Source organism: Cydia splendana, chromosome 6 (genome assembly GCF_910591565.1).
Source record: "Cydia splendana chromosome 6, ilCydSple1.2, whole genome shotgun sequence".
In the NCBI taxonomy this organism is placed as follows: Eukaryota; Metazoa; Arthropoda; class Insecta; order Lepidoptera; family Tortricidae; genus Cydia; species Cydia splendana.
In genome coordinates this window covers 22,387,555-22,401,628 of record NC_085965.1, presented here as the reverse complement: position 1 = coordinate 22,401,628, position 14,074 = coordinate 22,387,555, and the positions used below count along the sequence as shown (strand labels likewise).

At 38.9% G+C, this 14,074-nt stretch overlaps 1 protein-coding gene across 1 annotated transcript in view; it reads right to left on the bottom strand.

The window, feature by feature from the left end:
- LOC134791574 (prominin-like protein) overlaps nucleotides 1-14,074 on the bottom strand; it is a 40,964-nt gene that overhangs the window by 19,207 nt on the left and 7,683 nt on the right. The window contains exons 15-21 of the mRNA XM_063762623.1: nucleotides 13,014-13,118; nucleotides 11,123-11,264; nucleotides 10,469-10,675; nucleotides 9,950-10,138; nucleotides 9,519-9,653; nucleotides 8,532-8,690; nucleotides 6,055-6,176 (exon numbers count right to left, since the gene is read on the bottom strand). Coding sequence (XP_063618693.1) covers nucleotides 6,055-6,176; nucleotides 8,532-8,690; nucleotides 9,519-9,653; nucleotides 9,950-10,138; nucleotides 10,469-10,675; nucleotides 11,123-11,264; nucleotides 13,014-13,118 — 1,059 coding nt within the window. The remainder of the gene's footprint in view (nucleotides 1-6,054; nucleotides 6,177-8,531; nucleotides 8,691-9,518; nucleotides 9,654-9,949; nucleotides 10,139-10,468; nucleotides 10,676-11,122; nucleotides 11,265-13,013; nucleotides 13,119-14,074) is intronic.

Below are 14,074 nucleotides of genomic sequence, written 5' to 3'. Positions count from 1 at the left end.
TCAATAAGGCCTAAGATACAATTGTAAGTTTAACTTACGTAAGTAGGGACAAAGCTATTTGTTAGAATGCGATAACAATATTTATCTCTCATTCTGTGGCATAGCTGTGTCCCTATTTACGTAAGTAAAACTTACAAGTGTATCATCATAAGCCTAAGGATCGGTCTTTCGCGGTGCACCACTAACCGACTCCAGTTTCAAACCGTGCATGCTGTTCCTGTCGCCCCTATTAAAAAGAAGTCTGGTTAGGAGAGGACGGCACATGACGTGACGGCACGCATGACTGGCGTTCTTGCCTATGTATGTACCTAGTTTGGTTACGCACACAGACGCACCTTATAAATCTGAGTGTGCAGTTTGGGTCGCTGTACAGACGCGGCCTTGAGAGACAGCGCAAGGTTGCGCAGGCGGCGATACGAACAATTTGAAATCTAAAATAAGCACATATTAAATTAAAAATAAATACAAACCTATAGATATAATACGCCGTATTGTCAATCCAAGTTTCCAAATCTCACCGTCTTTTGTGAGCGGAACATCGACGTTTGACCGGTCATGACCTCATGACCTTGCATTGGAAATACGAACATCTAGATGGCATTTTTCAGTTCAATACTATTACCACTAAAAGGACTAATAATATAATCGAGTGATATTGATCACTCGTAATATTCGTATTACGAGTGATCAATATCACTTAAGATTCTTAATTTCGCTCGTCTATTTCATAAATAGCATGTTATCGTTTTGAGAACCGGTCTGGTATAGTAGGTAACCCTGCCTATGAAGCCGATGGTCCCGGTTTCAAATCCTGTAAGGGCATCTATTTGTGTGACGAGCACAAATATTTGTTCCTAAGTTATGGCCTATGGGTGTTTTGTATACGTATATGTATTTCAGTATTTATAAAAACATATTTATATATTAAAGACTGAGGTCTTATTGCGCTACAGTGGGACTTGACTTGGTCAATTTGTGAAATGGTGTTCTATCTATATATCATTTTCAACAGACTATCCAATAACAAAATCGTCAAAATTAATAAATGGGCCCGTACTCCCCGTCGTAGTCATGAGTGCAGTAAGTAATTGTCAGAGTCCGTCCGTCAAAAAAGTTCGTCTGAATGCCAGCGGGCCCAGCGGTAGGCAGGCCCCGCGACCCGCGAACACCGAATATTGCATGGACATCTTTCTCTTTTACTCATCGTAATTAGAGTGGCATGAGTCCTACCAAGCTATTTTATAAGTGTTATTTTAAACGTCATACTTCTATTAAATTATGATATTAAAAAACACTTGCACAGTCTGTCCTGTCAATTTACCTTGGTCTAACTCTCGAAGTCTTACAAACTTCGATTTTCGCGGTTAAAGCCGATCGTTGTTTACAACTTAAGGAAATTAATAAACTAGTGGCGCTGTGAGCAACGTGGTTTCCGGTAGGCCCTCTGTAGACCTCGCGAGCATAGCTTAAAACTGAATGAAAAACCGGGCAAGTGCGAGTCGGACTCGCGCACGAAGGGTTCCGTACCATAATGCAAAAAAAAACAAAAAAAAAAGCAAAAAAAAACGGTCACCCATCCAAATACTGACCACTCCCGACGTTGCTTAACTTTGGTCAAAAATCACGTTTGTTGTATGGGAGCCCCATTTAAATCTTTATTTTATTCTGTTTTTAGTATTTGTTGTTATAGCGGCAACAGAAATACATCATCTGTGAAAATTTCAACTGTCTAGCTATCACGGTTCGTGAGATACAGCCTGGTGACAGACGGACGGACGGACGGACAGCGAAGTCTTAGTAATAGGGTCCCGTTTTACCCTTTGGGTACGGAACCCTAAAAATGTAACCCTACGCCGTTTAGAATAATTTGGAAAAACTAAATTTACAAAAGTTAAATTAAATATTGTATGCTTTGCACTCGCTTGATCAATCAACAATACAAAACTTACGGTTGAGAATGTCGTTAGGCATTAATTCCGCCATTTGTATTTTATTTCCGCAATAAAGTTAAAAAAAAATTTAAGTGTAAAAAGTTACAAAAAGTTCACACACACACTTTACTGGGGATCGAACTAGGTACCTCCATGCAACAAAGCAATTGTTTGCCAACTGCGCCAATATAGCACTTAGCTAAAGTTACGAAATTTGGCTACTTATTCTCGAGTAGAAACCTACATAACTACCTATCTAAATACCACCTACACTAGCGTTACAAATTTCTACATTTTTGCCAAGCACTGTAAATATGTCTCAAAAAGAAAAAAAAACTCTTATGATAATGATACGACTATTTGTTTCCGCCATTTTGAAAAATAAAATTCAATAATCGAATCGAAAAAGAACTATTTTATTCTAGATTTTGGTCACAAAATTTGATGAGAATAGGATGAGAATCGAGGAGAACGTCCAGACATACGAAATTTGGCCCGAGTTAAAACGGAGACCTTCGCAAACGCTTCGCTCAATAAAGGAGTAAAATGCGCGTTTGACTTGGACACCAAGCCAAAAAAAAACTTGCATTGTGTTTAAAAACAAAGCATTCATGTGTTTTGAAAGACATCGCCCTGTGAGTTTATTAATTTGTATTTTAACGTAACTTTAAAATAAGTAGGTAGTAGGTACTCATTTAAATTAGGTATGTTTATTCGCCGATCCATTTTTTTACATTTTGTACTAAGTACTTAAATTCCCAAATTTATAACTCAAATGTAATCATTCTAAATCAAACTTCACATCATGTCTTAAAAAGAAAATCAAAACGTAGGAAAAGAAACCCACACTCGTTTCGTTTTGGAATGATTAGGTACTAGAATCGTGGTGGCTCCATCTAGTGACATTATTCAATATTACTTCGACAGCTCGACATAATTGTCCTGCGCTGTTGCTCATAACGTAGCCAGTCGCAATATAATTATTGTGATTTCAAATTTTGTAAATTAATGCATTGAATCCGTGTTGTTATTAACGTTTGTATTTCATTTATAATGATTTTAATTTATGACACTTTAAATATCTCTTAATCCATCTTAATATGTAGTATAAAAAATTTGTAATGGCTGATTGTGACATTTAGCGCCATCTATGATATCGATTTGAAAATAATTATAACGCCTTCGGGATGGGAGGGCATGGCCAAGGGGTTCTGGCGATGGTCAAAATACCTACCTACATGTGATGTATAGGGATCGGAGTTTAACTAGTACCGTAAGATGTTAGTGAGATATGAATTGACAATGAAATATATTCTAAGTATCATAATTTAATTATACCTTAAAGAAACAGTAGCAGCAGTAGTAACACCTATAATATTTTAAAGTAATACCACTAATGTAGTAGACTACTTTGACATTTTTATTGCAAGAATGTACTATATCCATCCATCTAACTTAATATAAATGAGCAGTATTACTACATAATATTAATAACCACTAATAATTTATGTAAAAAATTGAGATAATTAAGAAAAAAAGGTGTTAAACTGAGTCTTATGATGTACCATTCTGCATATTATATCCATATCTCACTAGCGTTACACCGCCTCCGATCCCTTGCGATGTGTGTGTACGAGTATATAATATATAGGGCATGCATACGGTGTTGGCGCGTCTGTATACAGTATATGTGTTACCGGAGGGCGCGTAGGGTCATCGCCACCAGCCGCGGCGCTGGCACATCGGCTCATACTCACTGTTAACAACATCCCCAAACGTTAACATCCCTATACAACCCGCTATACTTATAATCCGAAATTATAAAATATTCAAAAGATAATATCTCACAAAATACCCCCATTTTTGAACATTTATAAAATTTCTTGCTCAAATACTTAAATAATAGCTTAATAGCTGAAAATGTGTACCCGCATTTTACAATATAAAATGGACGTAGCTTAGGGAGAAGGAACACCACAGACATTTTTATTTTTTTTATTTTCCATGAATCATTAAGATCAATGCCAAACTTTTGAGGTTGGTTCCTTTTCGCTTTACTACGTCCATTTATAACCCACCCATTTATAGATAGTAATTGCGCTATTATCATGTCGTTTAGATGTAGTAATTATGACATTCCATAAGACGATTCCGGGAATCAAACCCAGCATAATACTCAACCACTATGGTATCTTGTACTTTTCCTATAAACCTGTTATATTTATAAAGAATGGATGGGAGTAAGAGCGCTCATATATTATTGTCCCTATAATAACATTTAAAATTAGTAATATACAAGTGTTAAGACGGGAATTGAACCCGCGCCAGCCTGTGGGGTTGATGGCGGTGAGTGAACAACTGAAAAAATATGAACAACTTAACATAAACGCAATCTAGTTCAGAACAAGTCAAATTAGCCCCTAACCGTGTAAAAAATACGCAAAAAAGATTTTTAAACATTTTTATATGTGTTCGAAGTCATTCTCAATTCGCGCTCAGAAAATGTCACACATAATGTCCGAAGCTCTTCGATCTTATAGCGCCGTGAACATAACCGACAAGGCAAAATGAACTCAGCCGACATAGTAACAGGGTCGGCTCTCCCTTGGCGCTGGTAAGGGCACAGTCCACTAAATACAGGGATGAGGGTGCAAAACAAACCCAACTCAGACGGACATACAAATAAGACGACAAAATCAATTAATAGTCTCAAATTAATTAAAATCATATGAAATTAGTGAACGAAAACAACGGAAAGTAAATTAAGGGAATGATTGCATTCGCAAACGATTCCAAAAGAATGATGACGATGAATGATGACTTACAACTAACGCGTACAACCAACACACTTAACTAACCGATTATAGACTTTATCTCGTTGCTATAAGGTTTCAAATTGCCAGTTGAGTGTGATGATGTTGGCGTATGGCAGGGAATGTCGGAGCTGAGATGAGCACAATTTGAGAGATGTGTCAGATGTTCATGATTGGTTAGTGTAGTGCTATGATCATGTCAGCTTCGATATTCCTTGCAACTGCACTGAATGTCTCACAAAGTTTATATTTGGAATTAGTTTAATGTAAAGACGATATGAAAATAGGGACAAAAATGATTGATCTTCTTCTATTATAAATAGAAGTCGCAAGTTGTCATTCTGGATTGGATAACATTTTGTTTGACACACAGTGCAGTATTTAAAAGAAAGATCAGTCTAAAACAAGACTAATTGGGAACTAAATTGCTCATATTTTTAGTAGATTTGTAGAAGATTGATTTGAGAATTTTTTGAAGAAGAATTTTTTAATAACGTAAATGTGCTAATTAGGAAATATTAGATAGTATTAGAAATGTACTTCCTTTGGACAAATGGAAGGTATTATTACCTTCATTTAAATAAATAAAGTTCCTAGGTTACCTAAGAACTTTATTTTTAGAATCGTTGCTGGAAATTTCTTACTGGATTTGACTCGAATCAGAAAGTGATTACAAGGATGTTAGTAGAATCTTACCTACTGAGATGCTAAACATTTTTTTCGTCATTTAATAAAGGGTGTACATTTCTAATTTGGGCTACATACGATCACTTAAAGCTGACTCTTTATGGTGTTCTCGTAGAGTTAAAAAGAGTAAACTGACGTTTAAGCAGATGTTTTCATAAGATAGCGTTATAGGAACGTCACATATTTGTATGTGAATTAGTCTAAATCTAAAATATATTTTTCAATGGCTGCCATTTTACTCTTTTCTAATAGGGAGTATTATTGCAATGTTCTGCCGCCAGAGTGCAGCACTAAACAGTTTTTTGACAAGTTTTTACTATGACATTGATGCATCAAGAAGGCGGTTCGTTTACAGGTGGCCTACCGCGAAACGTGAAAATCTAAATTTCGTTATAAGCCTCTCTATCGATCGAATAAGCAAGAGTGATGGAGAGAGAAACCGAACTTTCGACTGTCGCGTTTCAGGGTAGGCCACGTGATTGAGTCAGTGACGCCCTCTACGCAGAGTTTAGCGTAATATTCCCTATTAAAATTTCGATTCTAAATATGACAGCATCGTCAGGTTTAACCGATCGCCCTCGTGTTAATGTTGAATCTGGTAAATGAGTACGCTTGGTACGTACGCCTCGACGAGCGGCCCGGGGTAGGGGTCGACGTGGCGGTAGAGGCGGGCGAGGCGCTGCGCCGCCACCATGAACGGCACGAACAGCAGCACGCACCACGCCAGCGCCATCCAGTACCCGTTCTAAGGGAAACGACTCTGGTAAACCCTTAAATGCATAGTGTTGCCAAATGTCTACAAAGCATTAGACAGCTCACAGATTAAAAAAAAAAGGCTTACGTTCTTGAACGCATATTTATACCAAACGTCAAGTAGTAGGGTGATGATTTAAGGGTTAAATTTACGCAATATATTTAATTTATAAAAATTAAAATTAAATTACATTCGTTTTAAGACGAAAAGTCGGAAAGCTTGGAAAAATCCAGAAGTTGATAATTTTTAGTATGTGATTTTGAACGGTGTTTTCGGGGTTTGTAATTATCTTATATTTAAAAGGTGTATCACAAATAGTGTACCTTTCTAATGGTAGTAAAAAATGTCATATATCTATTACTGAAAATTACATATGATTAAATAAATAAATATGTAATTACATACATAAATATGATTTAGCCAATTCAACTTCTAACACTGATTTCGCAGTGAAAATCGAAGTTATATTTTTTTTACTATTTTTCCTAGAATCGGCAAACAATTATGTGATACGGTTTACTAACGAATGGGCCAAAAACGTTTCCCAAAGTATCACATCCCAAACTATGTTTCCCAAATTATCATTTCCCAAAAAAATGTTTGGCAAAACAACTTATCGCAAACTTTCAGTTAGCAATAGTCTTTTTTGGCAAGTTATTGTTTAGCAAATAATTACTTGGACAAGTTACATTTTACCAAGTATTATTTAGTCAAATGTATCATTAAGCATAACTTACATGTCCCAAAATATTGCATGGCATACAATTTACATACCAATAGAGAGGAGGCTGCAGAATTTAATTTGGCTGGTATTTAACTGATCATTACATATAGTTAGTAAAAAGTAACGTCAAAAAAAATCATTCTTACTGCCAAAAATATGTAGTAGGTACTGAAATGATCACTAAAATTAAAACTCCATTTTAATATAAAATGATAACCAAATTTGTTACATCTTGCTATTCTATTAAAGCAAATAACACCAAAGTATCCCAAAAATAGTAAATAACCACCAATATTTAAACCACATTTTAGTTTAAAATGTCATGCAATTTTTTTACATCTCGTTATTCTATTAAATTATTAATCCACTTCGTGACCTTTTTCTAGTACATAGTATTTCGTTTCTGTAAGGATCGCAGTTCTAACCTAACCTAACCCACTTTTCTAATAGCATTTCGTTTCTGTAAGGGTCACAGTTCTAACCTAACCTAACCCTCTTTTCTGATAGCGGTTCCGTTTTTTGAGGATCGCAGTTCAAACCTAACCCAACCCACCCAAATTACGTAGAATTTAACGTACCTATATTACATAACATAACAAAAACTACAAATTTAAATAGAGAAAAAGAGATGCCTATTTGTCAAATTTGCGAAGTGACAATTTTGACCAAACATCTTTTTGGAATATAATAGTAGCCAATAAAAAAACCGGGCAGGTGCGAGTCGGACTCGCGCACGAAGGGTTCCGTACCATAATGCAAAAAAAACCGAAAAAAATGCAAAAAGAAAACGGTCACCCATCCAAGTACTGACCACGCCCGACGTTGCTTAACTTTGGTCAAAAATCACGTTTGTTGTATGGGAGCCCCACTTAAATCTTTATTTTATTCTAGTTTTAGTATTTGTTGTTATAGCGGCAACAGAAATACATCATCTGTGAAAATTTCAACTGTCTAGCTATCACGGTTCGTGAGATACAGCCTGGTGACAGACGGACGGACGGACGGACAGACGGACGGACAGACGGACGGACGGACGGACAGCGGAGTCTTAGTAATAGGGTCCCGTTTTACCCTTTGGGTACGGAACCCTAAAAACGTTTGCTAAATAAGTTTTTGTCCTAATAACATTTGACAAAGTAAAATCATGCCAAATGATAATTTGACCAAATAAATTATATGCGAAGTGTAACTTTGCTAAAGGTTCCTTTGGGAAATGAAACTATTGCGATAAGTTTGTTGGGAAGTGAAATTTGGCGAAACGTATTTGGCCCAAACGAAAGTACACTTGTGATACATATATTAATTTCGGGCAAAAATAAAAAATCATGCATTTAAGGGTTAAGCCTTTGTAAGGCAGAGGGAATATGTTGTTATGATTTTGAACTTTGTTCCAAAGTGATAGGGTTTAATTTTGCTTAAATTCCGACACCTTTGTGCCTTAGAAAGGAATAAAGCTCCTTGGATTCAGGTTCTTCTTTCACTCTCACTGAGCGTAAGCGTGAGCGAAACGGCTGTGCGGAATCGTGGTTTTGAATTGTATTTTATTGTTTAAACAAAAAAAATATCGATGAGTTATCAAAAATAAAAAAGCGCAATTTTCATATTAATTATTAATTACCTACCACGGGCATGAGTATTTTCTTGCAAGCCGCGTCCCTGGTGGCGTTGAAGGCGTTGGACATGGGCGCGCAGCAGCCCACCTCGTGCTCGGCCGCGTGGGTCACCATGTCCAGGTACTCGTTCAGTCTCTGAGCTACGACCTTCGCGAAGTCTTGGATTAGCTGGAAAACAGGAGTCAATGTTTATTACACAACCCGTTAGAAATTGGCTAAGATTTAGGGTCGGTTGCACCAAACCGTCCGTCATTGATTCATCGTTTGCTAAATTTTATTATATGAGAAGTTCCATAGTTCACTGCTGAATGACGTTGATCAGTCCACTAATACGGTTGGCCCTGCCTATTGTAACGAAGTCTAAACCAAAGAGATTTTTTGGCTTGATTGGCAGTGCGAGTAGCAGCGTAGAGCCAGGGGTCTGCAAAGTTTTTGGCCCAAAGACGAAGGCCCATACTTATATAGATAAATACATACTTATATTATACATAGAAAACACCCATGACTCAGGAACAAATATTTGTGTTCATCACACAAATAAATGCCCTTACCGGGATTCGAACCCAGGACCATCGGCTTCACCTACTAGGCCAAACCGGTTGAAATTAAACTTCGCCCGCCGCCTATTAACAGGAACGCCCGGCACAAAAGAAAGAACAGTCTCTAACAGCAGGATTCGAACAATGGTTAAAGGAAGTCACAGCGGTAGGTACGATACCGATCTGTCGGTGTTAAAAGTGACATTCGTTCAACCAAAGTCACTTTGACACTAACAGATCGGTATCATACCACTGTGATTTCCTTTAAGTATTGTACGAATCTAGCCGTAGGCCCTCCTATTTTCATACTTTAAAGCGCGACTTAAGTCATGTTTCAGTAACATCTAACCGTTACATTCCTGACAAAATGTATGGGATTTGACATTGACCGTCTCATTTCCCAAAAATCCAGTTACCGTTCTTTTACATCGGTTATCAATATATTTAGAAAACTTACAGTTTGTATGACATCCAGCCCCTGTCGGTTCAGGAAGGTCTCTGCCTGTGAAGTCTCATGTATGAGGTACCCGATGGCTTCCTTCAGTGACGAGTGGTTGAAGCGTAGTCCGTCACGCAGCCTCGTTGCCGTCACCTGCAAAAAATTTAATTATTAGATTACTTGGTTTCATTAGTTCACTGTGCTAAAGGAAAATAAAGACTTAGATAAAATTATGGAAATGGATAATGGACCTACTAAACGAAGTTCAATAGATGATGGACATTTAACATTTAAGACAGAATGATTTGCTCAGCTAACAATGTCCAAGACATTTTTGTAATAGATATAGACGGTTGTAGAGCCAATGTAATGGACGTTGCTGGTAAATTACATTATGGCAATATTAGATCAACAAAGGCCTTTATTGCATTGCCATAGGATTTACTTACGTTCAACAGCCTCGTGTGTTCGAGCATGGGCGTGACGATGTTAGTATGATAAGCCGTCAACATAACAGCAGCATCCCGTAGTTCGATAGAGACGCGGACGAAACCCGATCGGTCGACGAGGGAGTTGGCTGTTGCGTCGAGTTGCGTCGCTAATGTGTCCAGAGATAGGTTCGTCATGTTGGTTTCCAGCTGAAATTATAAAGAATTTTGGTTAAAAAAATAGAAATTTTATGTTCAACTAGGATTTAAAACAAGATATTCATGCTAATCATTGTTTATATTCATCATTATTCATTTTGAGTTACGATTTTATCTGATCCTTCTCCTTAAAAAATATGTATTTCTCACTTGGGTGGTGGACGGCCTTACGCGGTTCAGATATAATTTTCTAGGGAACTGGGTTACTTTAAGTTTGGCTTGTGGGTTACGGCGGTCGGTTGTGGCCGAGGGATGTCGGTTACTTTACGATCCTACTCTATAGCACAGATCGCCGGTCTATTACTCATCTGGATTACTTACAGCATGAAGGATGCGATCAAAGTCGAAGTCCGACAATCCCGATTCAGCCAGCCGGGTCAGCTTGAGCTTGGCTTGTGGCTTGAGGATGGTGACTGGTCGGTCGTGGCCGGGGAACGTCGGTCTCAGGGCGGCTGCTTTGCGGTCTACCGCTTGTGACGCTTGTGCTTTGAGGGATTCTAAGTCGATGAGGCGGTAGAGTTGGAGTGTCTGGAGAAGAAAATGTTGATTTTTTCATTGTGATTGACATCTGTATTTACAATTTATAGATTGTAATAATGTGGTACGTCCCACAGTAAAAAAGGAAAAATATATTAACACACGTGATTTTGACCGTTTTGTAGTTTTCTAATAGGGGATGGCAGCTTATTTTGTGGATGAATGGATATCTAGATTTAATAATACGAGTATATGGTATATTTCCTTACTTGTTTTGATTCGATGGTTACATTTTACATTACACTATAGCAAAAATGAATCGTGGACCGCCGATTTAGATTTGATTTTACGGCGTGTATAACCAACGTTCCAAAAGAATGATCTGTGGTCACAAATTGTGGCTATTCGAAGTGGAAGAGAAAAAGTTTAGAAAGAAAACACCGAGCAACCGGGATGAAAGCTAAGAAATGAGAGAGATCTAGAATAATTCGTCATTACCTGCATAAGACTCTGGTTCCTGTGGCAGTAGGTTAGAACCCGCGACAGGTTGAAATCCGGATCGCGGCGTTCGTTGAACATGAAGTTTTCGAGGTCCACGAAACGGTCCAGCTCCTCAAACAAGCGGTTGCCTTGAGGGTTTCTGTAAGCAAGACAAAAATACCATGAAAAATGATGATGCGCTATCAATACGCTACCATAGAACACCAAACGCCATGCCGCAATCATGCGACGGCTGTGGCAACGGCAGCTTCAACATCGACCACGCGCTCTGCTGTAAAACTGGAGGCCTAATCACAAGGCGCCATAATGAGATTAGAGACTTATTTTGTGAACTTTGTCAACACGCGTGGGGCAACGTAACAAAAGAACCAATAATCTCGGAAAATGACTGCGGCCTACGCGCAGATCTATCTTGTCGCGGCGTTTGGGATGCGCAGAGGGAGGCGTTGTTTGATATCCGTGTCGTCGACACTGACGCTCCTTCTTACCTCTCACGACCCGTCACATCTGTACTAAAATCAGCCGAAGACGAAAAGCAGAGAAAATATTCCACGGCCTGTGAAATGCGACATGCAACGTTCACCCCACTTGTAACATCTGTTGACAGCGTCTATGCACCCCAAATGTCCTCCTTTATAAAACATATGGCAGAAACCATATCTGAACGGTGGAACCGCTCTCTAAGCACCATACTGGGCTGGCTGAGATGTAGGATCAGTATCGCCGTTATACGCGCCACCAGCATGTGTATCCGAGGCACACGCCGCCGGTTTAAGTCCACCGCCAGGTGGCTTGGGTTCGACGACGGTAATACATAGGCAGAAGGGCGGCCTTCCACACATCGATTGAAACCACTTTTATACCCTACCCACATATGTATTACCTAACCCTCTGCCTATGTATTTACTTATGATTATTGAATAAAGAATGTTGTAATTGTAATAAAATACCATGAAAATGTGAGTAACAACAAAAGTTTACACTGTAACCCCTTTTTCATGAAACTTTACGGGCCTGATTTTGTTAAATTATGTTTTGATCCCTTTCTTACAAATACATAAGCCAAAATGACAGATTCATAGCTAATTCAGGCCAGTAACGCGTTTATGAATAACGCCATAAGACTGTAACTGTAAACGGTGTAAACCTTAATACAATGCCACGCCGGGCCTTATCAATGTTGTAGATGGTGCTATTTATTTAGTTGCATTTTAGCTTAGTGCCTATGAGACCTAAGATGTAATTAAAACGATTTTTAGATCTGACACATGGTTAGTACATGGTTTCCCTTTTCCGTCTTTTACCATATAAAAATAGGTCATCCAAAGATTATGGCTATGTCTATACCTAAAAAGCTTGCTCCCAAGACCAACAAAATATCAAGTTTTAGAGTTTGTCCAAGGTAACTGCTTTTTCTATGAAAGTGCGTCGTTTATAGAAGCGCTTTCATGCTAATGCAGGATTAATGTAGACTCCAGTACGTCTGACTTACTTGACTTAAGATCCTATGTCCCCTAGATGGGGCAGAGGACGTCCACAGTGACTCTCCATGTAGATCGATCTTGAGCTTCTCGCTTCATTTAGCTCCAAGACTTCCCGATCTTCTTCGCCTCGTCTAACACCGTGCGCCGCCAGGTTTGTTTGGGACGGCCACGCTTTCTCTTTCCTTGGGGGTTCCAATCTAAGGCCTGTTTAGGTATATGGTCGGGCCCCCTCCGGAGTGTGTGTCCAATCCAGTTCCACTTACGGCGCTTGATCTGCTGGTCGAACGGGATTTCGTGGCAACGTTCTCGGAGGTTCTCATTCGAGATGGTCTCGGGCCAGTAAATACCGAGAATTCGACGAAGACATCGGTTAACGAAGACTTGATTAACTATAATTGTCTTACGTGAGTGGATCGCAAAGGAAACGCTGCGAGCTGACGCCGACCACGAAGTAGACCGCCATGACGAGGGACACCACCCCGCCCACTATGAACATCACGCCCATGCCACTGAAAATTAAAAAAAAAATATTAATTCAAGTATCTGTGACTCATAAGTACATAATTAACGATTTTTAAATCATTTATGGGAATGACTGCCCGTTTTATTACAGATATTATTTAAGACATTATTTAAGAAAACCATATATATACTAGCGAAACCATATACTAGCGAAAACATATGAAGAGAAATTTTCAGATTTTATGATCCCAGATAATTAGAAGAAAACCTCGATTTTATTATCCGAGATATTAAAATTCGCTAATTTACTTCCCAATCATGTACTAAAATGACACATTGGTCGGAAAAATTGGGGCAGTTGAACTGTCACTGTAGTCTCTAGGATATAGAGCATGCCTTTTGAAAGCAAAGATCGCTTCGCGTAGCTTTTGGGTTTCCCTCTAGGAGATAAAAGGTAACTAAAGAACCTTAATTTGTACTCGTAACGCTTGTTTAGGGTTCCGTACCCAAAGGGTAAAACGGGACCCTATTACTAAGACTTCGCTGTCCGTCCGTCCGTCCGTCCGTCCGTCTGTCTGTCACCAGGCTGTATCTCACGAACCGTGATAGCTAGACAGTTGAAATTTTCACAGATGATGTATTTCTGTTGCCGCTATAACAACAAATACTAAAAACAGAATAAAATAAAGATTTAAATGGGGCTCCCATACAACAAACGTGATTTTTGACCAAAGTTAAGCAACGTCGGGAGTGGTCAGTACTTGGATGGGTGACCGTTTTTTTTTTTCGTTTTTTTTTGCATTCTGGTACGGAACCCTTCGTGCGCGAGTCCGACTCGCACTTGCCCGGTTTTCATTCAGTAGCGCGATGGTGGATGGCATAAATCTTTAGAGCCACCCACACTAGCCTCTCTCTAGCTTCGGCGTCTAGTCAACTCTATGGCTGCTGCTCGACGCAACGTGGGCGAAACTGCGCAGCGACGTTATTTTCCATAGCGCTGACT